Source organism: Accipiter gentilis, chromosome 7 (genome assembly GCF_929443795.1).
Source record: "Accipiter gentilis chromosome 7, bAccGen1.1, whole genome shotgun sequence".
Lineage (NCBI taxonomy): Eukaryota > Metazoa > Chordata > Aves > Accipitriformes > Accipitridae > Astur > Astur gentilis.
Genome location: NC_064886.1, coordinates 7123081 through 7145282, shown reverse-complemented (window position 1 = coordinate 7145282; position 22202 = coordinate 7123081). Strand labels below are relative to the sequence as shown.

Below are 22202 nucleotides of genomic sequence, written 5' to 3'. Positions count from 1 at the left end.
CCTCCAGCTTTCTCGCTGGCTGGGCCTGAGAAGCTGAAAAATCCTTGACTTTAGACTAAACATTACTTAGCAACAACTGAAAACATCAGTGTGTTATCAACATTCTTCTCATACCTAGCTCAAAAACGTAGCACTATACCAGCTACTAGGAAGACAACTAACTTTATCCCAGCTGAAACCAGGACATACACTCATTTATACACACATATGCACTACTTGCTCATCATTTGAATTGCCTGAAGGATTTTCATGTATAAAAAAAAAAGTAAATGTAATAGCTTTTGATTTTAGTAAGAACGTAGTTATACTGTGTTGTTCCAGCACCATATGAAGGGTGTAAATTGCTCTGTGTTGAAGAGTCGCAGAGGCTGATCATGTAGCAAGTCTCAGAGAATGGATAATCAACCTGCTACACCCAACCACAGGACATAGTAGAGGACATAGTAGAAGGGCAAGTGCTGAGCTTTCCCAAGATACTGCAGGACATATCTAGTGATTTGGGTTAGGTTGGACAACCCACTTTCCCAGCAGTCTACTGTCCCAAATCTTGTTTTCCTCTTTCTGCACGCAGTTAGTGGTACTCTCTCCTCTCCTGCTTTCTTCCTAAGGCCTGTCATAAAAATGCAGAAGCTAGTAGTTCTTTATTCACTGCAAGACTTGCATAATAGGGAGAAATAACCACGAGACCACTCAGTAAATGGTATTAAAAAAAATACTCTGCACCTATGCATCAGGTGGTTTACAGAGTTAAGGGTTCTGTACAAGAAAAGACTAATACTTTTTTCATGATAGGCATACAGCTGATTAGATAGGTTGTCTTAATTCTAGCACTTCCTAACTTTTTGAAATTCTACCTTAATAGCTGTAACAGTCTTGGTGGTTTTATGGTGTAAATTTTAAAGCTTGCAGTTTTATAATTTCCTGTTTTCTGTGTGCCATGTGGATTTTGCCATGAAGCTCAGTGAAGCACGATAAAAAGTTTTCAAAACCAAAACATTTTTCTTTCATTAATAGACTGAGGCTAGAAAGCCAATAAATGGAATATTTCATGATAAGTGCTGCTATTGTTGTTGTACAATAGCTTTGAATAGTTTTGTTTTCCTGTAGTGTGTTTTATTTCTCCATCTGCAGTTTTCACATTTTTCATGGCATAAAGTCATTGGGAGTAATAGCTGGTTAACATTTTCCAATTTCTGAGGAAATGGTTTTGTGGGATATTTGAGAGACAAAGGATCATCAGGAAGCTTGTTGTTTTATATCCTGTTTACAAATTGAAATGTATGGCTAAAATGTCAATAATATGGAATGTTCCCAGAAACATGCTCCATTCTGAAAACAGACTTGAGTAAATTCAGAGAAATCTGATACTATTATATTGTTATAGCTGTCTCATTTCTATTTTAGAGTTTTAGACTTGGATGCATCATCATAATATCTGAACATGATTATGTTTTCATGGGATAATTGCTCAGACCCAGAGGTCAATAGGGGCTCACCAATTTTGTCTGCCAAGCAAGCAGAAAGCTCTCAACAAGACTTTATAATTTTCTGACTTGGAGTAGTGTTGGTTAATGTAGTTACATTGTGCTGAGGTTAACTTCTCTGGACGTGATGCTATCAGGACACCAGCCGCCATGAAAAAAGACATTTTACACCTATAGCCATGATGCATGTAATATATTAAGTCTTGCTGGACTAATTTGGATAGGACTTCAGAGTTCTGCCTGCTTCCCTTTCCTCTTCTGTTCTCTGTAACAAGTCATCGTAAACCACTATGTTGCTGTCTCTGTGAGCTCTGTAATTGGAAGTTACTGGGTTAGCAGTCAAAACTCATCAAATATTATTTTTTCAAATGTGCAATAATAGGTTATATATGGAAGGTTATCATTCCATTAAGACTAGAATGTATAGCTTCTCCTCTTCTACCAAGAAAACCTTTTGAGACCTCCAGAAGGGGGTTACAATATATCCCCACATACAAGAACATGTGCAGTTTGTTTCAAAACCCAAATAACAAACAACAACAAAATCAAACATGTGTTCTTGCCTAGTACAGAGATTTTTGGACTGCTCAGATGCACAGCTTGCTTTCTTTTTATTGCTGTTGCTTCAGGTGATGATAAAGAGGCATTACCCAACATAGAGCTTCTCTGTTAAGAGTCTCATCCCTTCTCCTTCCTATCTTGTTTATTTGGACTGTAAGTTCTTTATAGGAATGGACTGTTACTTGTTTCTCATGCGTGATGAAGCTTCATCTTCATGGCCCCCAAAAAGTAGTTAATAGGTCCTTAAAAGTGTATCGATTGCTTATCTCCTGAAGGTCCCTTTCTTCACCCAGTTCTATTAGCACACAGATTTTGTACATCTTTGAAGCAAATACATTTATAATTTTCTCTCATTGTTCATTGTGAACACTATTCTGTTTTACCCCTACAGAAAGGTTTTCATGGTGTTGACCATGCCATGGCTAGGTGTATTGTTTTAATGCCACCTTCCTGTGTGCAGTCTCCAAAGGAATATCGGCACGCGGACTCCTGCTGTCCATCACCCTGTCTCCTTGCTGTCCCACTTCTTTGGTTCCATCAAGAGTCGCTGTGATAATAATCTTATGCTAAGATGTTTATTGAGCAATTTATTGTATTGCCCCTTAGCATCAATGAAAGAGATTGAAAACAAAGATGGGCCTTTGTTTTCTTCAGGACCCTTAATGGACTCGGTATCCTGGTATGTTCCATGGATGGATCAGTGGCATTTTTGGACTTTTCCCAGGATGAACTTGGAGATCCACTCAGCGAGGAGGAAAAGGTACAGTAAGCACTCAGAGAATCTGTGATCATATTTAAGGGATGTATTGATTCAATTAAAATATTGGACTGTTTGTAGACTTACGTAGTGACTGATTTCCATATTACAGAAAAATGGGTTCTTGTCTACTTTACAAATCATTAAAAAATAGTAGTCAAGAAATGAGTTTGTGAAATTAGTTTCTATTCTGGAAGAAAGTCTATTTGGAAAACATCCACTTGCTTACACATCATTATACATTTGAAGTAATTATTTGGCCAAGGAAACAAGGAGTGGGTGCGTCAAAACACTTTAAAATTACTCTTTGACTTGCATATATGCAAGTCTTTTTAAACTGATTGCTGTTGGCTGTTTTTAATTCTCATTGCTATTAGCAGCTAAAGCTTTGAATTCCAATTATTATATGTATTGATTTAGTGCTAGCTGAAAATATAAAGAAAGAAAAAAACCTGTAGTGTATAAATGATACAGAGGGCATTTGCATTTTATGGATTCCATTCAATTCGTGTGATTCCATTACATTATAATTAGTGATGTCATGTTAGCAGTTGTAGTCAGTCTTTTTGTGTGATACATTTTTAACGCCCACAGAGCAACATTCATCAGTCCACCTATGGTAAAAGCCTAGCTATAATGACTGAGGCTCAGTTATCTACGACCATTATTGAGAATCCAGAGATGCTCAAGTATCAACAGAGACAGCAACAGCAGCAGGTGGAGCAGAAGAATGCGTCAATTAGGGAAGCATCTGGGACTGCGACAGCGGCTCCCAAAGTGGCAAGCATGGTTAATGGGGAGAGTTTGGAGGACATTAGAAAGGTAGGTGTTCTTGGATAGTCACTTTATAGTGTCAAGTTCTAAGCTGATAAATACGAAACTGCTTATGATAAAACCAATTTCTGCTTCCTTATTTGTGTTGAATGGCACCTTTCAACCCATGAATGGTCCAGTTGATATTACTGGGAGTCGCTGAAAAGTTAAAATGCTTTTAAGCAGACGTAAGACTATGTGAAAAAAGGCTTGTGGATATTTCTATGATGGGTGCTAAATTCTTGGTGTGCGGAAGGGAAACTAAAGGTAGCTAATAACAGCCAAACTGCAGAACTGTGCTTCAGTTTCCCAATGAAGGCAGTTGAAAGCATTATTTCATTCTCTCCTAAACATAGAACACAACTTTTAATGAAGGATTCAATGCGCACAGATGAGAATGTTTCAGACTTGACTCTGTAATGTGGAGAGTGGATTACATTCTCTACAGATGGATAGATCCAGAATTGCAAATGCATGTGCTTAAATTAAAAGGAATGTTCAGAATCAGAATTCTATTGTACTATGTACTGTATGAACTTCTACTTAAAAAACACCTACTATTGGTCAAAAAAAAGTTGTGATATTAAAATACACTCGTGTTCATAAAAATGTAGATTGATTCTATTATGCAATAACAGCATGGTTCAAAGGCAATACGGAAAAAATTATTTAACAACAGATTTTTAATTGAGGAACATCTTTCATCTAATACACTTATTCTTGTCAGCTGGAAAAAAAAAAGAAAGCTTTTCCTATTTATCAAAAATTATGATGAAATATATTTCCCAACAGAATCTCTTAAAAAAACAAGTTGAAACACGAACAGCAGATGGTCGGAGAAGGATCACGCCTCTCTGCATAGCTCAGCTGGACACTGGGTACGTTTGGAAGTCGTCTTTAAAATCCTTCTTTACCTTTTTATCTTTCTTTATTTTTTTTCTGATACAAACTCAGAATTCTGACTTATTTTAATCTTATGGCATCTTAAAGCACTTGCTGGAAATACCTTGCGTCTACTTAAGGAATATAGTTTCAGCCTGTGTTCTCTTAGCTATAAAATCTCACTTCTAATAGATAAGGCTAATTCTTATTATCTACCATTATAGATGAGTGATGTATATCTGCAGGTTTATATCTACATTAATACTGACTTTAGTGTCCTTTGTATATGAGAAATGACTCTGGAAAGTTAGGTGTTGGTGGCTTATTTAGGTTGTATATAAGTATCCACATGCAGAAAAGGGAAGAATGGAATAAATAGTTTAGTTATTGTTTTTCAATTATTTTTAAAGTGTTTTTGAGAAATATATTTGTTGTCTTTTTGCTTAGGGATTTTTCTACAGCATTTTTCAATAGCATCCCAATATCTGGATCCCTATCTGGCTCAATGATGTCTTCTCAAAGTAACCAGCAGCTCATGTCATTAGATTCTAATGCAGCAAATTCCCTTAATACTTCAAAGCCTTCTGTAGAGCCAACAGCAGCCAGTATAAAACCAACAGATGATGCAGCCAATAAAGATGGGTCAGTATTTGCAGTTTTGTTTTTCGCTTACATAACTGTTAAGTTTTTGATTCTTGTTTACAGTTCTGTAATCAAGCAATTATTAAAGTAGGGTCCTTACGGCAAAACTTCAAGAATCTAACATTCCTGAAAACATCAAGATTTTATTAGTATTTAGTTACTTTAAATATGAATAAATCCATATGCATAGTTCTGGAAATGAACTTCAGTGCAATGAGGTGCGCAGTTGATTGCTAATTATCTAACACATTGGCTTGGTTATAGATTACTGGGTTGCTATTAGTAAGTAATAGAAGGTTTTACAGCAGTGGAAGTAATGAAGCCTGTTTTCTGTCAAATTCTGTCCTGAAGATCTCCTCACTTCAAACATGGGCATACTTCTACTCTGTGTAACAACCGCATCAGAGCACAGTGACATTGATGTGTCAATGAGCACATATGCTGATTGGCCAGTGTGTCTTTCAAATTATGGAACAACTAAATTTTACTTGCTTTTTCCTCAGTGTTAACACTGACTTGGCGGCTTCTCCTCAATGTGTTTTTATAGCATTTGTAAGAGCACAATGTCATTGGAACCTCTACCACTCCATCAAATTTAGTTGAAATTGGCCACAGATTAAAAAATGAGTGGGTAGACTATGAAAAATGATTGACAGATGAAACCGTTAAGTCTCATTTTCTTTGGAAATTGGACTTCTAACAGCTTTTTAGTACAAACATCAGTTATTTAGAGCTGTTCGTTCTTTCATTCTCTGAATGAATTGAAAAATCTCTGAAGTAAACAGCTATCCAAATAACAGATCCCTGGAATGCTTTAGTGTGGGGAAAACACATTCCTTTGCCTTAGAGTTATGCTTGGAAAGGCCTAATAATTAGTTTGGATTCTTCACCAACAAAATCAAAACCTGGCATGAATTTTTTCAGCCCAAATTGTTGGATTGATAAACAGTGGAATATAATCTTGTAATGGAAAATATTTGGTAACCTGAACAAGGGGTAAAACCAGGAACCCCAGTCGTCATTTAAAATAGTGATCCTTTCCCTTTGGGTATGTAAGTACCAGCTGAATCTATAATTTCATTCCTGAGTTATAAATACATAATCAATGAATTAGGGTCTTTTAATCTAGATACATCTATGCAGCCACATGAAGCTCTTAGCTCTGAGATGTATCATAAACAGCTTTTGAGAGTAGGCAAAGCTTGCAAGATACTGATGCATGAAAGGGGAAAAAGCATATCATAATTCATGTATGTACTTGAGTGAAAGGTTTTCAATATGCTTTCTAGCCAGTATAATGAATGCTAGCTAGTTGTTATGAGCAATGCAGGTTACCAATACTCAATTTCTTTCAATCCTTATTTTCCTGTCTGCTTTACTGACAGTGTAAATGCTACCTCTGCCTCAACTGCTCCTCCTGCATCGTCTTCCTCTGTGTTGACAACTCCATCCAAGATTGAACCTATGAAAGCATTTGATTCCAGATTTACAGAACGATCCAAAGCCACCTCAGGGACTGCTGTTGTAACAAATACAAATCAGACTGTTGTGGACAGGTAAGACATAGTCTGGAGCGGAGGTGGGGCGGAAAAGTAATGTGGGGAGTCAAAATGCTGATTCTTTGTGGTGTGGATGCCATGGTGCTGGCACTCTAGAAATTGTCTTGGGTCTCTTCCACAATTGGAAGGAAGGGGAGAGCTGCAAATAGCTAGATTATTTGCTGGCATTATCCCTTTGTACCTTTGTCTCTGGCGTTTGGGATCAAGCAGACTCTTCAAAGTATTCTGAGTTAAAACTATTGTTTTAAGAGGCTGTGCGTGCACGTGCCCCCATGTGTGGCTGCATGCATCTGTGCTCCTTGGAAGACAAAAATAGCCAGCCTGCATCTCTGTACAAGAGTGAGACTTACTTCAAGATAAATTACCATACTTGTCTGCAGACAGCCTATCATCATAATAGCTGCAGTTGTGTTTCAGTTTTATGCCTTGAAGGCACGCAGAGAAGACGCTTTGATTTTAAGGGTTTTTGGCTCTAGATCCACATGATTTAAAAAAAAAAAAAAAAAAAAAAAAGAAGAAGAAAGCCTTTGGGTTTGTGACATAGCATGTTATGGCATAAGTATTCCTGCTTCACCAAAACAAACAATAGAAAAAAATAGCAGTCTTGAGAAAGAAGTATGTAGTTCCTCAACTTATTCTCAATAAAACATGTTTTTGCTGAATACCAGTACCTCAAAATTTTTATGTCAAAGGGTTTAACTATATGATGTGGAAGAAAGTTGTATTAAATTACTCTCATAATTGCTTCTAATATGTCAGTAAAGTATGGATAAAAGTGTATTGTCTGGCATAATTCAGATGCCAAAGAAAAAAGGTCTGGGTTATGGAAGATATTTCTAGCTTATGGAATAAGTGGCAAAACATTGTTGTGAATTAATAACCAGCTATTGGAGGGAATAGGAAGAGTACAATTAAATGACCTATTTTAGCGTATAATGGTTAACAAAATAGTTCACAGAGAATTGTACTTTGTCATCTTTAGTTATACTGCATTCCTGAAATGGAAAATGGAGCAGTGAGGTCATTTGTGTGGTTTGCAAATATGCCTCTTACAGTAGTCGGAACTGAATAGCACAACTTTTGGAGATAGACAACAGAATGACAAATGAAGTTCTGCATGAGTAAGCAGAAAGTGTGATGTCCATTGGAGGGTAAAAGATGAACTACTCTTGCATCTTACATAGTGCTGAATTATTTGTATTGGCCCAGGGAAAGAGATCTGATTGTAATTGGAACTGAGTGCTAAAATAAAGTTGTTATTTACAGCTTTATCCAGTTTGATTAATTTTCTTAAAGGAGAGAATATGTCTGATCAGCTTACATAGGTATTGCACATTGTACTTCTGCAAAGGATTTGCCATACCTCTTCAGCTTCCTCCTCTTGCCTTTGTGCATTTTGAAATACACTCAGATAAGGCTAAGAATATATCTTCTTACCTACAAGAATGCAGTGCATAGGATATATGGCAGCTTTTGGAATCAGCTTATGTAAAACATTGAAATATATTTTTTTACTTGCTCAGACTGAAGGATCAGAATTTAATTAAAGACAATAAGCCCAAGGATATTCTGGAGAGCAGCAGTGACAGTGAAGAGAAGATTCCAGCTGCTAAGCCACTCAGTGCACCCAAACGGAAACTGGAACTTGAGGGAGAAACGGTAGAAAAGAAGAAAAAAGGAAGGCCTCGAAAAGACTCCAGACTTGTACCAGTAACTTTAACTGTTCAGGTGAAATAAATAAGATTCATTGTGGCTTTCAATGTTCATTTAATAAAGTCAGTCCCATGTTGATTTGTTCCATCAAGTCAGGGAAACACAAGTAGATCAGTCCCTCAGAATTGTTAGCCATCCTTCTTCCTTGCCTTTAAACTTATTCTTTTTAAAATTTAAGATTATAAAAAGTACATGCACATGGTGTGGCAAATGTGTCCATCCTTTATATAAATATGCAGCTACTTACTAAATGGTACAAGCATGCTAAGTAGTGATAGCCTGCCAAATGACTGTATAGAATAAAAGGAAATGCCATCAGTTTTTGGTGTTCTTTCATGGAGAGTGGCCCAAGCACAAGAGTGTGGCTTGGATATGATGACTTAAATGGTTACGAATTTCCTAGGAACTGTGAAGATGTAAGTTGCATTAGAGTTTTCATAATTTTAGGGCATATAGATCGCTCTGTTGTCAGTAGTTGGAGCTTAGCTTTTCTGTGCAGTATACCAGAATTTCCATTAATTACTTGCAGCTGAAAAGGAGTGGGCTATAAAAAAAAAGATCACATCTAGTTTGTTTTTTTAATTCTTAGAAGCTATATTAAAAAACTTGTATTTATACAACTAATTGGAAAAATATTAATATTTGTAATTGGCATTATTTGGAATTAAAAAACACTCTTTCAAATTGATCTGTATTATAGAATATCTTTAGGTTTAACTTTTTTCTAATGGAAAAATTTAACTACTTTTGCAATTATTTTTTTTTTCCAGTCCCCAGCTACACTGGCCTCTGAAAAGGATGCTGCTTGCATCTCTGCACCAGCATTAGCACTTAAACTGCCAACCCCAATCCCACAGAAATCGTTTACTTTGCAAGTAAGTGAACTATAAGGGAAAAAAGTTTAATACTTTAAAAAAAAAACCCTGCCCTTTTTTATTTTCTTAGATTATCCAGATCCTTTGATAAATTAACATTTGAATACATGTATCTGTTCAAGCAAGCAAGGTGGTATACTTCAGCTTCTAAGAGTATGTCTGTATGAGAAAAGTTAATGCCAAATCAGCTAAAAATAGGACACTTCTGAACTAGCTAAACTTCAAAGAGGAATACCTCTGGTTCATCAGTCCCTCCTCCTGGTTAACCAAAGAGTGTTGTAGAGATAAGTCTTCAACAGGAGTAACTACTGCATTGTTATTAGTTGTGTTGGTGGTACACTGCTGAAGAGAAAAATGTTTTCTGAGAGCTCTCTGGAGGTGCTCTATATCTGAAGAGACTGGCAAATAGTATTACTTCAGATATTTATGAAATAATTTTTCTGCGTGTTTAGGCTGTGGTAGTCTGGTTCTAACTGCAAGATTGTAGGGAGACTGGGCACATCTAGACTTGATCTGATGCCCTTAATTAGGAAGCACAGACTAGCACAACCTTTCTTTATTCCTATGCTCCAAATACAAAGAAATTATGTGTTCTAGCCAAGACTGATTTTCAGAGGTCTGCTTCTTTTGAAGTACCACAATATATTTTGAAGCTACTTTAAACAGAATGTCATTTGTTTTAGATAAAATAGTAGTTGCTGTTTTTTTGAGTAGTTCTTTTCCTCTTCCAAAAAGTGTCTTATTTTTTGTATTTCAGGTAAGTTCAGATCCATCAATGTATCTGGAAGTGGAGAATGAAATGACCACAGTGGGAGGTTCAAAGTTGAGCAGGTTAAAGTGTAATCGAGAAGGAAAGGAATGGGAGACTGTCCTCACCAGTCGAATTCTCACTGCAGCGGGAAGCTGGTAAGAGAGTAGTATATTTTGGAGAAAGAGGGTCCTGAAGGCCAGAAAACATTTTTAGGGATACAAAAGTACGCTTTACAGAAAGTTAATTACATCTAAACCCACATATTTACAAATAAGTAGAGGCTTTAAAGGTATTTTTATCTATTTATTTAGAAAAGTTGATTAACTGGATCACTTCTATTCAGGATTTTTGTGATTCTTTGTGCTTGCCTCAAGATGTCCTGTTTCTCTTCTAGCTAACCTGGTCTAATGCACTGATGCTTTTAAAGTCTTATCCTGTGGAGTTTTTTGTAGGGATTCTGACTTATTTCTGTTGACTACTGCTGTTCGCTTGTTTTATCATCCCCCTTTGTAATTTTTATATAATCTTTTATAATAAAAGTTTTGTGGATAAAAAATACATACTGCTCTTAGTCTTAAGACCAGTTTCACTCCAAGTATTAGCTCTATGCAGTCTCAAAGCATCACAAATTCTCATTAGCCCGTTACAGCTATTTTCCTGTCTAATTATATTTGTCCTTTAAATTTCTTCATTAAAGTTGACTAAATCATGGTAAGCGACAGTTGTTCAAGTGCTTACTACTAAAGAATGAAAAATTTTAAACAGGATGTTATCTGACATGGAAGTATTTTCCTGAGTCTTTTACTATTTTTTTATCTTTATTTTTCTCCACTCTGCTTAGTTCCAACCTCAGAGTTTAAACTGAAAGTGTATTTCTGAAGCCTGAGCCATGTCCAGGTCTGAAAAAGAAGCAGCAGATTTTAAAGCTAAATACAAGTACAGGCCTGAAGAAGAGCTTGTGTATACCCAAAAGCTTTACTGATATTTCCGACTATGCCTTTGGTCTAATAAAAGATACTATCTCTGCTTGCAAACCTTCACTTGCCCATCTCCTTAAACCATCATAGTTACAATCAAATTAAAGAGGCATGGAATGCACATATACATATATATATATAAAATCTGTCTAGTTTTTGACTCTTATTTTTGGTATGCAGGATTTTTTTAAAAGCTGTAATAGTTACATTTTGGGGAATTAGCCCAAGTTGTATGGTAACTTAAGGAATCAGTTTGGTTTTATGCTACTCACATTTGAAAAAATGTAAATGTTTCTTTTTGATTATTTTTTTTTTTTAGTGAGATTGTAAGTGTAGCCTGTGAGAAACGAACATTGTCGGTATTTTCAGCTTGTGGTCGTCGCCTTCTTCCTCCTATAATATTGAATACACCCATTTCCACCCTACATTGCACAGGTTCTTACATCATGGCTCTCACCACTGCTGCTACGCTCTCTGTTTGGTAAGTACTATGTTAGGCTGCAGCAGCTGTTTTTTATAGGTAACTCTGTTCAATTGTGTCGATTCATTGCTGTTGTAATTTAGGCTTAAACCACATCAGGTCTGAACACAAGCCCGCTTTTGGATATAATATGAAGAGTTAACTGGGCAGGACTGGAATCCTGTTTCTTTTCTGTTCTAGGACAGTCCGTAATATCAAATTTGATTCTAGAAGGAAGATAAAGGATCAGCTAGAAGTTACTAGTTTAAACAGCCTCCCTAGGATAGACTTGACATGCATATGGAATGAATTGAGGGGAGGAGGGGAAGGAGAAATATAGATACTTCCAATTTCCATCATACTTAGCCAATAAAGTACATGAGTTTCAGAGTTAGACATACTCTAGCCATCTTCAAAATACCAGGATAAAAACTGCAGTAAATTGTTTAGTTGTTTAATTTAATCTAATGTCTCATGCAAGTCAGAGCTCCTAAAGGAGTTATTTGGATCCTTAGTGTTTGTTTAGCTGTAATGAGGTTTCCTGATAAAGAGCCATAAAAGTTGTTCTCTGCTATTGACTTCTGTCTTGCTGTAAGGGGTTTGAGTTTGTCAAAATAATTTTGTTGAAGCAATGAAGAAAATGTCGAAAAAACCTCCCAAACAACCAAACTCCCCAAAACCCCCACTTTGAATATTGAAGTGCATTTGTTAAATGATTTTGGAACTTTCAGGTCTTTGTAAACTGCAGATTTGTCCTTTTGTCCTTTTCAGGGATGTTCACAAGCAGACAGCGATTGTTAGAGATGAGTCTTTGCAAACAATATTTTCAGGTAATAAAAAGGGTCATTTAGTTACCAACCTTTGAGCCCACCTGTACTATTTAGTGCCATTTCTGAATAAGCTGAAATTTTACAAAACCTGAAAAGCCTAAGCAAATAATTTTCCTTTGTTATTGCGTGATAAAGGGAAATCATTGGCAGTGTTGAAATACTGTAGAAATAACTGGATGAGAATATCAGCGGGTAACAGACTTGTACAAGATTCTGTAGCTTATTATATTCTGGCTTGCTTCTGAGTGTGAAAACTCAGTGTTGTGAAGATCACAAAATAAATATTTAATGCAAATCTGCTATTACAGCATTTTGTGTGTATTTTGCATATTTGTTATCTTAATGAAGAACAACAATTGATTATCTTCCAATTTGTTATTTCAAAATCTTCAGTTTCTTCATTGCCAATATCTGGCACAAAACAAATTATCAAAAAAACAGTGTCTCAGAGGATACTGGCTTCTATTTTAGCTTTAATCCATACTAGTACTAATCAAAACTTCCTAGAGATGTAGTTGAACTAGCAGTTTCTAAATGTCTTCGTTAGAAGTTACATGCAGAAACCCTGGGCCTGAATATGCTGGGAAATGAGAGACTCCAGCTATGCCACTTATACTGTGTTCTTAGAGAGCACACTTTTCTAAATATGCTGGCTTTTAGAACTTCAACTTAATGGGAAAAAGGAAGATAAAGCTTCTCAGGTTACAGAAGACATGGCAGAATTGCTGAAGTTTGCCCCTAGATATGGAGAACACTTCCAATTAAGCCCATGTTCTGTATAAATTGCAGCATCAAGATTGATAATGTATTTTTCAAAAGAGTGATTTTAATGCTACTGTGCTGAACCTGGTGCTTACCATCATTATCTTGTGTCTTGACCTTCCTATCCGTGCTTGAGAATAACATTGACTGAAACTTCTTCTGTTGGTTCCTATGATAATTAATGGTGGCTAGTATTTTTTACCATTATGGAACATTATGGAAGACTCCAAAAGAAATACTTTTGTCTGATTTGACTTGTAGGAAGTGATGCAACTGTCTCTCAGATCTTGCTGACTCAGCATGGTATACCTGTAATGAGCATGTCTGATGGAAAGGCATACTGTTTTAATCCTTCTCTTTCTACATGGTAAGTTATATATTATTTCCTGCTTTTACAACTTAGCTGAACTGACGGGTATTCTGTTTTACTGTTTCACTCCATGTTTTGAAGGTTAGTCTGAATAGGATTACATACCAGGCTTATTTTTGCTTTGGTTCACTGTTGTATGTGTAGGCTTCACTCTATTATATTCTTATGATTTGATATGTTTAAAATAAATTTTAAAAATAAAAAAGTTAAACTACAGCTCATTTTATCCCTTTTTCCTACATGATGCATACACCTATATATACTTTTGCTTATGTACATCAGTTGAATCTGTCAAGTACTTGGCAATGATTAAAGATAATCCAGCCTTCACATTTTATGTAAAAGAATGCAGTTCTGTAAAATTTGTCAAAGCGATTTTCAGAGTTTTGTTGGGAGTTTAGACATGTTAAAATTATTTTGCTCAGTTTCCAGAGAAAATAAGACCTATGCGCTCCAATCCTGAGCGTGTATGTGCCTGACTTTGTCAGTCCCCATCACCCCTTAATATTTTTTTGGATCTGATGACCAGTCAAGCTTGAAGAGAGCTCTTTGTCTCCAAGATTTAAAAGTTTAATGAAGATACTAAGTCAGGTAGGGGAGGAGGGAAGAAATCATTATACCTCAGAGAACTCCCATGGCAGAGTTATTACTGATGACCTGAACACAAGGAAAAGCTACATAAGAGTCTGTGTATTAATGGGTATCAGATAGGCTTTCCCCCTGGATTCTCTTACTTCTGTCAAGGCATGAGTTCCCATAAAAAAATTTCCATGGTTTAATTATTTACAGTGTCTTTCCAAAACAGATTCTTTGTTGTCTAAGTTGTTTTCTTCTAAGAGGAAAAGACATGTTGCTGTCTTAATATAATTGTTGTACTTAAGTGTAATAAGCATGCTTGATGAAAGGGCTTATTGTTTTAAATCCTCCTTAGAATAATTATTATTAGTCAGCTACTTGATGTGAATCCTTTGGAAAAGAAAAAACACTTTATTTGTTCTTTAGATAAACTGAGAAATTATGCAGAGATTTTCCCAGTCAGTAAGTAGCAGAGGACAGGCTCTCAGCCATAATTCTGAATTGGCTGTCATTTCTTGGTTTGTACCCCAGCCTTGGAAATATATAAAATAGCAATCCCTGTAGTCGTCATAAAAACGTAAACATGTTAAAGTAGTAAAGGGTATTCTAAATATTTGTGCCATTTTACCTCTGAGCTATCTGGAGGTCTAAACTTAGCATTGGTTTGAGCCAGTGATTCCCTTGGCATCTCAAACCAGTGAAAATTATATCGTTGATTAGGTGTGGAAATGCCAGCTGTAACTGTCAACTCCCTTCGTATGAAGGAATAGCTGTAATGTATGGGAATGATAGTCAATGTGTGTGATCTGTGATGACTTTTCTGGTGCATGGGGGGACCTGACATGAGGTGAAATCAAGTTCTTAATGAGGTAGTCATTACCTGTGCTCACTCCAGTCTTCGTTCTGGGGCATGACTTCTTATGAGATGTAAAATGACAAGTAGAAAGTTCATTTCCTTCAAAACTAATGCTAAATCGTATTATACAATTAATGTTGTGAACTTTGCGGGTGGGAGGGACGTTTCCATGACAGCACAAACAGAATTTGGGCATGGAGTGGGAACAGTTGGGGTCTGTGGAATTCCTGAGCACCTCAGTGATATTTTTTTCATTATCTGTGAAAATACAAGTTGGGCTTTCAGGCAGAACAGAGCTGGATCCCTTGATATCACTACCTACTCTCCTCAAACTTGGTTTTTGTTTGTTTGCCTTTTTTCAGGAATCTTGTTTCTGACAAACAGGACTCTCTAGCACAATGTGCAGACTTCAGGAATAGTTTACCATCCCAAGAAGCCATGCTGTGTTCTGGGCCCTTAGCTGTAATACAGGGACGAACATCAAAGTACGCACTTACTTGCTTCATTTAATCAGCATGCTTGTCTTTTTTTTTTTTCTTTCCCCCTATTATTTATTTATGTGCTTGAATCAGTGAGTTAATTCTTAAGATGCTAATGGTTCTAAAATTATCAGTAGCTCATACAGTGTTTTTTTAAACCTTTGCATATCTATAGTCTGTACCTTATTGTTATTTTGACATTACTTGGGGGGCAGGAAAGCACGCTCTAAACTTAATCTTTTAGAGGCTCTTTATTGGGTGGGTAAAGTATTTGACAATTCTTTACATGTACTATTTTGATTGGCTAAACTGAATTTCTTACATTTTACATTTACATTTTTAATTTACCAGCTTTCTGGAGTAGGCTTACAAATTTTGAGTAGTTCAGTTGTCCTCAAGGGATTTATTTAATTAAGTCTTTGAGAAAGTTGAGTGATTAGTCATCTAATGCATATTTTTAACACCTGAAAATATCAGCAGGGAATTGCGTGAGCCAGAACAGACTCCTGTAGGTAATTTTTAATAGCCCTTCCTCACCTGGATTTGAATTAGATTTCCCAGGCAGATTTCTGTGCTATTTCTGTCCTTCATATCTGAGTTTCATTTTTTTTGGTGAGAGAAACTGTATAGAGTTGTATGATTTTATTGCTGTCCTCTTGGGATGTGGGGGTGTGGATTTAATTGGGAAAAATATTTGAAATCCAAACAACACTCTTTTTGAGAGAGAGAAAATACCTGACTGAAAAAATAGTGGTTTTTTTCAAAAAGGAAATAATTGGTTACTTTTTTCAAATTAGCCTTCTTATGACAGTACATTTTTTTGCAAGAAATCCTGTAAATGCTTTAGGAGCACTTGCTCACTGATAAGCATGTGTTTTTAAAGAGAAGACAGATGAAAGGAAGAGAAAAAGAACAGGAGGCAGAAAACCTTCCTTGATACTTTTAAATTGTCCAGTGGTGGGGAAGGCAGTTTGCTATGAAGTCCTGCCTTTGTCATTAAAAGTTTGAACTCTGGAAGCACTAGGTGCCTGTGAAATATAAGTGTAGAATAGCTTGTACTACACAAATATATATTCCTTAAACTAGTATCTGATTTTATGGCTGGTATGTTAATTTTTTGGTTTTGTAGTTCAGGAAGGCAAGCTGCAAGATTGTTCTCCATGCCTCACTTAGTGCAACAAGAAACAACGCTTGCATACCTGGAGAACCAGATAGCAGCAGCACTTATGTTACAGTCCAGTCATGAATATCGCCACTGGCTCCTTATCTATGCACGGTACCTGGTTAATGAAGGTGAGACCTGCCATGCTGTGTTACTTCTTTGCAGCTCTGATGGACTTTTAAGAAACACTTTATTCACATCGTGTATATGTATGATTGCACTTAACATTCTCGTTTTAGCACTTGGCTTCTGGACTCAGTGTTTACTTAAAACCAAAACAAACTGCTGAAGTGCATTTGCTTCCTGTAGGGCTCAGTACTCAGGAATCCTGTTTTGACACACTGACTGTGAACAGATCATGGTCTGGGGAAACAGTGCCATCTGCGGACTTCAATATAGGAATTGCATTGTAAAAAAAGTCCAGTGGTCCATCAGGCGTATCGTATGTATTATCTGGCAGCAACTACAGATGTTTCAGAGGAACCAGCAGCACCTTGTAAAATACGTAACATTCCTCAGCCAACTGATGATCGCTGCCTGATGTGAAATGGAAGAGTTGCTTGGTTTCTGATACTTTGTACCACAGCACATAAAACTACAGAGAATTTGCATGTGTTACTTGCACTTTATTATACTTTTTTTACATTCTAAAATTTCAAGAGCCTGTACTGTGAGCTCCCCAGGTTAAATTCTGTGAGGAAAGAAACCCACAAGAAAGGTTGCTTGTGTCTATTTTATATTTGAATACACTGTATCTCTGTGCTGTTATGTTAAATAAGGTTAACCAACTGACTTTATGCTTCTTGGATTCTGAAGATCTCTGTTGTATCTCTGCTTGTCTGCATTCCAAATTTAGTAGTTCCCATTGTATTAATTCAGCTGTATTCCTCACCATGCATAATCATTTTACACAGAGGGAAGTGAAATGGTTCATGTTAGGCCACCTAACAGGTGTTGGCAAAATTAAAATTGAGCTCATTAATTCTTGTCTTTTGACCCCTACCTTATTTAACAAGAGCTTGATGAACTGCATATGATTCTCTCTGTCCTTCCGCAGTTGAAATGAAAATGTTCATCTTGGGTCATACGTTAAAGAGATGGTTATACTTTCAAGAGTCTTCACTAATTAAGAACCTCTCTGTTGTGTGTGCAGGGTTCATCTTGCACTGCACAAATATCACTGCCTTGCATGTGTGTATACACTGGATGTCACTGCAAATTCTGCTTTGCCATACGTGTATTACTGTTTCACTAGTTTTATAGGTCTGCTAAATTTTGAAAATTGCACATCCTATTATTGACCCTTTATTCCTATGATGGTTTCAACATTTAATGAATTCTAATCCATTAAAATATTCAATCTATTATACCTTGATTGGCAAGTTACTTTTGAACAGATGACTTTGTTACTTGCAAAGGAATTCCCCCCTCTGATTTTTTTGGGTGAATAAAGCTGGCCTGGAAACTGTGTGTGGTTTTATTAAAGGCTTTCTTTTACTTTTTTTTTTTAACTCTTGTGTATATTAATTGGATCCATTTTAATTTTATTATAAGCTCTTTTGCTAAAGGTTTAAGAGATCTCTTCCAGTTAGTAATATTTTAATGTTTCAGAAGGATGTCTGATTTCCTTTTTTTTCACTCCTGATTCCATTTTTCCAAATTCATATATTGCCATTAAATGAAGCCTGACAACTTTTCCCCTTCACTGGTTTTTCATCTTGTGGCTTTCCAACTCTTGTGATGTCTCTTTTGTATTACTTCTCTGGCTGTTGAAGTGTGTCAGTTTTCCAGTGTTTTTTGTTTTGTTTTTTTTTAAAGCTGGTATATTTATGCGGGAGGGGGGAGTGAGGTTGAGATCAGGGCAGCTGTTAAAACAAACTGAAGTAACTACTTCAGTTTGTCTCCTTATTGTAGATCATCTTTAGTGGTGGTTTTGGTTTTGAGAACTTAAAATAAACCCCTTCTGAAATCTAAAATAAATCCTTTACAAATCATCTTAGCTTTCCAAAGATTTGCTGTTAGAAGAAGAATATACTTTTTGAGAAACCAATGTTTTTGGCTTTATTTTATCCTAGATACTTGTAACTCTTTCCTGAATGTTGTCAGTTACATTGTGGAGTGGTTATATACAGTGAAATGCTTATGAATGTGATTTTATTTTCTGATAATATTCAGGGTTTGAATATCGTTTGCGAGAATTATGCAAGGATTTACTGGGTCCAGTCCATTACTCAGCTGGAAGTCAGTGGGAATCAACAGTTATGGTAAGTCCTGGTAATAGTTTAACAAAGAACGAGGAAGAATTTCCCATAAAACTTACAGAACTTATATAATAGAACTTAAAATATGATTAAACTTGGTGGCAAAAAGCAATCACAAATTATTTTTGCTGACCCTGGAACCCTTTCTGTACTCTGTTCTAGTCTCATAAGCAGGCTTCCTCCTATGGCACTTGTATTTATTTCATGTCAAACTGTAGAAAAATGCTTAGTGCCACAGTCTCAGCTCTGGTACTGTCTTGAGTATCACGCAGATGGAGCAGAGTTGCATGTTCAGGTCTCCACATTCTTCAGACAGCAACTTTGAAATAGCAACGTGCCAATGAAGTGTCTTCCCTTCTCAGAGCACGCCTGGAGTCTGTAACTGCAGAGGCTGCACCAGCTTCATGAGTGTATATAAATATAAAGACAGTTTTTTATTCTGGGAGTCATGTAAGTAGAGTAAGAACATAAAATATACAGCCCTCTCCCAGGCAGGATAAAAGGCATGAATCTTAAACAGCTCTATCAAATATATTCATGATGGCAAGTAATACATTCTGAGAATGCTTTTGTGGTTTTTTTGTGCAGGGTTTACGAAAGAGAGAACTATTGAAAGAGCTTCTTCCTGTTATTGGACAGAACCTCCGCTTCCAGAGGCTTTTCACAGAATATCAAGAGCAGCTAGACATCTTGAGAGACAAGTAGCATTTCCCCAGATTTTCCCTGCGGGGCCTGGTCCGAGAGAAACTGCTGAACAGCATTAACCAGAGAGAGAAGAGGAGCAAGAGCCCGGTCAGTAGGGACACTCCTGAAGAGGGCAGTGCTGTAAGGGTCTCAGATGCTTCAGGAGTGACCTGCTTTAGTTTTTAAAGAAGCTCAAAAGTGGATTCGTGAAAATGAGTGGATGAGCTAGACCGTTTCCCAAGTGAAACTTAACCATCGAAGCTGTGGCCTCTGTTTCTATGGAAAGTCGTGGATATGTACTTCAGGGGGGTCCTTTTGGATCTGGATCTCATTTTAATATCGAAACTAGCTGAGAACTGTTTGTGAGGTTTCTTGGATGTCCTGTGAAAAGCACAGTACTTCAGAGTACACTGAACAGCATATTTAACCCTGTTTAGGGGTTTTTTGCCTGAGGATTTATTGAGGCTCAACACTATATTAAATTAGATGAATGAGCCACATAAAAAGAAATTTCATAAATATTAAGGTATTATGCAGCCAATAGACTCTTTCCTGTGAATATAATAATAATAAGAGGCTGTTCTAACACATGGACTATTTTTGTACTAGAATTTGCTAACTTGTAATATGGAATTTTATTTGGCCGATAATCAGGCTATCTCTACAAAGTCATCTTGTAGGAAATTTAACTCTAATTACAAAAGCTATGTTTCAAAATAATTCCACCAAATTAACATGTCATCATCTGGTTTTTAATTTTTAAATGTTTGTAAAAGGCATTTTGGGGGGAGGGGGAGGGATACAATGGGGTGGCTCTTTTTTGTAAGTACAAAAATAAATGAACATTGCATTGGTTTAAAAAACAAAAAGCCAAAACGTGGTCTTGAATTATTACAAAGGGCACAGGCATCTCCAGAAATGTCAACACAGGCTGAATCTTGTTAACATGTCTAGAAATAAATAATACCATCTGGGTGATCTTTGAAAGCGTGATCAGACAAGTACTTGTGATCTCCCTAGACCAGGTATGTTTTCTTTTGGAGCCACATCTCAGCCGAGGGAGCAGGAGCTGTGTGGGAATGCTCATTATCTCAGGCAACACAAAGCAAAATAGGCTCCCCTGACCACTGCCAAAAGTGGTCAGCACTGCAACAAGAAATGAGCTTCATGCAGTTATGGCTATGTTCTTTGTGTGGCATTTCATAATAACAAAATAGTGCTGGTGGCCAGCCAGCAGTTCACTTGTGGAGTGGCTTTGGAATTCCACTGAAACCAAATCAATCAACTTGTTTTCTTCCCCAAGGTATGCCTGGTGCTGGGAAAGAAAAAAGCATGTGTGTTGTTTCTTTCCAGGACCTAATTCAGGTGTGCCTCAATGTATTGCCTTTGAGATCTTTTTGAGTGAGAAAGTTAGTATTGAAATGAGTAAGTGTATTTATACCCTTGTAAAAGGGCAGTTTCTCCCCTAAACTTCTAGTAGAAACAAGCGATAGCCTTTGCCCTCGGCCAGGACAAGGACTAGCTGTGCTACTGTGGACTTTGGCTGCAGGGGACTGACCCTCTTCAGAGAGGCAGCTCTGCAGTTACATGGTTGTCTGGATCCTAGAGGGAGGGATGTGTTCATTAAGGCAACAAAACCCCTCATTTGGAGGGTTTTGTTGCCTCCTGTATGCAACTGCCCGACCTGATGGACACCATATTACTCCTTTGTATGGCAATCTCATGTGAATGCTGGCTGAATTGTCTTGAAGAGCAATAAAAACAAGTGATTCAGCAGCTATTCCTCAGTATGACATCAGGGAGTTTTCAACAAGCAGTGGGAAATGTAGTGACAGCACAGCTTGATTCTGCATATACCTGGTGGGGAAAGTGAACGTGTTCCAAGTTCCCTTGACCTCTAGTCCAAAAAGTTTAATAGTACTGTGACAACCAGTCATGGTAGTGCTGCGAGTGATTCATATGCTATTGCCCATTAGTCTGTACTCCTGGGAGCAGGCATTATATTCCTCACAGAGTAGAATACACTCATAGAATGTTTGGGTTAAAGGTCATCTATTCCAACCCCAGTGAGCAGGGTCATCTGCAACTAGATCAGGTTCTGCTCATTTTGTGCTCATGTATGCAGGCAAGCAACCCACTGAAATCATTAAAACAGGAGATAGACACCATGTTCTGGGGAAAAGGTAGGTCCAGTCCAAAGCCTGGGTGCAGTCCATGGGAGTCTGGCCATCAGCTTCCATGGATTTTGACTGTTCTATGTAGGCAGCTGCCAGGTTGATGGTTTACTGAGGAAAGAACAAATGACCATGGGTAGTTTTGGAGGTCTTTGATAGTGAAAGCTCTGAGAGAGATGGCTGATTCCTCCTGCTAGAGGCAAAATGTTTGGATTCTGTCCATCCTCTGTTCAGCCTTGTGCTGTTAATACCAGTGTTGTAATGAATGCCGTTTAATACGATTTAAAGGTAATTAGCTAAGGGAAAGTACATTCTTTGCCATTAAATCTCTGAAGAGATGCTGAAATACTTTTTATGAAGAGCTGTCTCCATATTAGACATAATGTAGGTTTTTCTACCCATTTTTTCTTGGGAGGTTCTGTCACTACCTGACAGTCCAGGAATAATACGATTTCAAATTCCAGGCAACAAAATATATTTAAATGAATGCGAACATTTTTCTTAAACTGGGTATTTTAGCTTACATTCAGCACTTTCTTTTTTAGGATGAGAGCTACGAAAAACTCTGTTTAAG

At 37.0% G+C, this 22202-nt stretch overlaps 1 protein-coding gene across 1 annotated transcript in view; it reads left to right on the top strand.

Annotated features, from left to right (window-relative positions):
* The window catches only part of LOC126040841 (protein HIRA), a 38680-nt gene extending 18413 nt beyond the window's left edge, over positions 1-20267 (top strand). The window contains exons 11-25 of the mRNA XM_049805799.1: positions 2700-2805; positions 3397-3624; positions 4408-4493; positions 4945-5139; positions 6525-6695; positions 8222-8426; positions 9182-9286; positions 10044-10192; positions 11334-11495; positions 12246-12304; positions 13328-13433; positions 15231-15353; positions 16477-16640; positions 18685-18773; positions 19359-20267. Coding sequence (XP_049661756.1) covers positions 2700-2805; positions 3397-3624; positions 4408-4493; positions 4945-5139; positions 6525-6695; positions 8222-8426; positions 9182-9286; positions 10044-10192; positions 11334-11495; positions 12246-12304; positions 13328-13433; positions 15231-15353; positions 16477-16640; positions 18685-18773; positions 19359-19475 — 2065 coding nt within the window. The 3' untranslated portion in view covers positions 19476-20267. The remainder of the gene's footprint in view (positions 1-2699; positions 2806-3396; positions 3625-4407; positions 4494-4944; positions 5140-6524; positions 6696-8221; positions 8427-9181; positions 9287-10043; positions 10193-11333; positions 11496-12245; positions 12305-13327; positions 13434-15230; positions 15354-16476; positions 16641-18684; positions 18774-19358) is intronic.
* The last annotated feature ends 1935 nt before the right edge of the window (positions 20268-22202 follow it).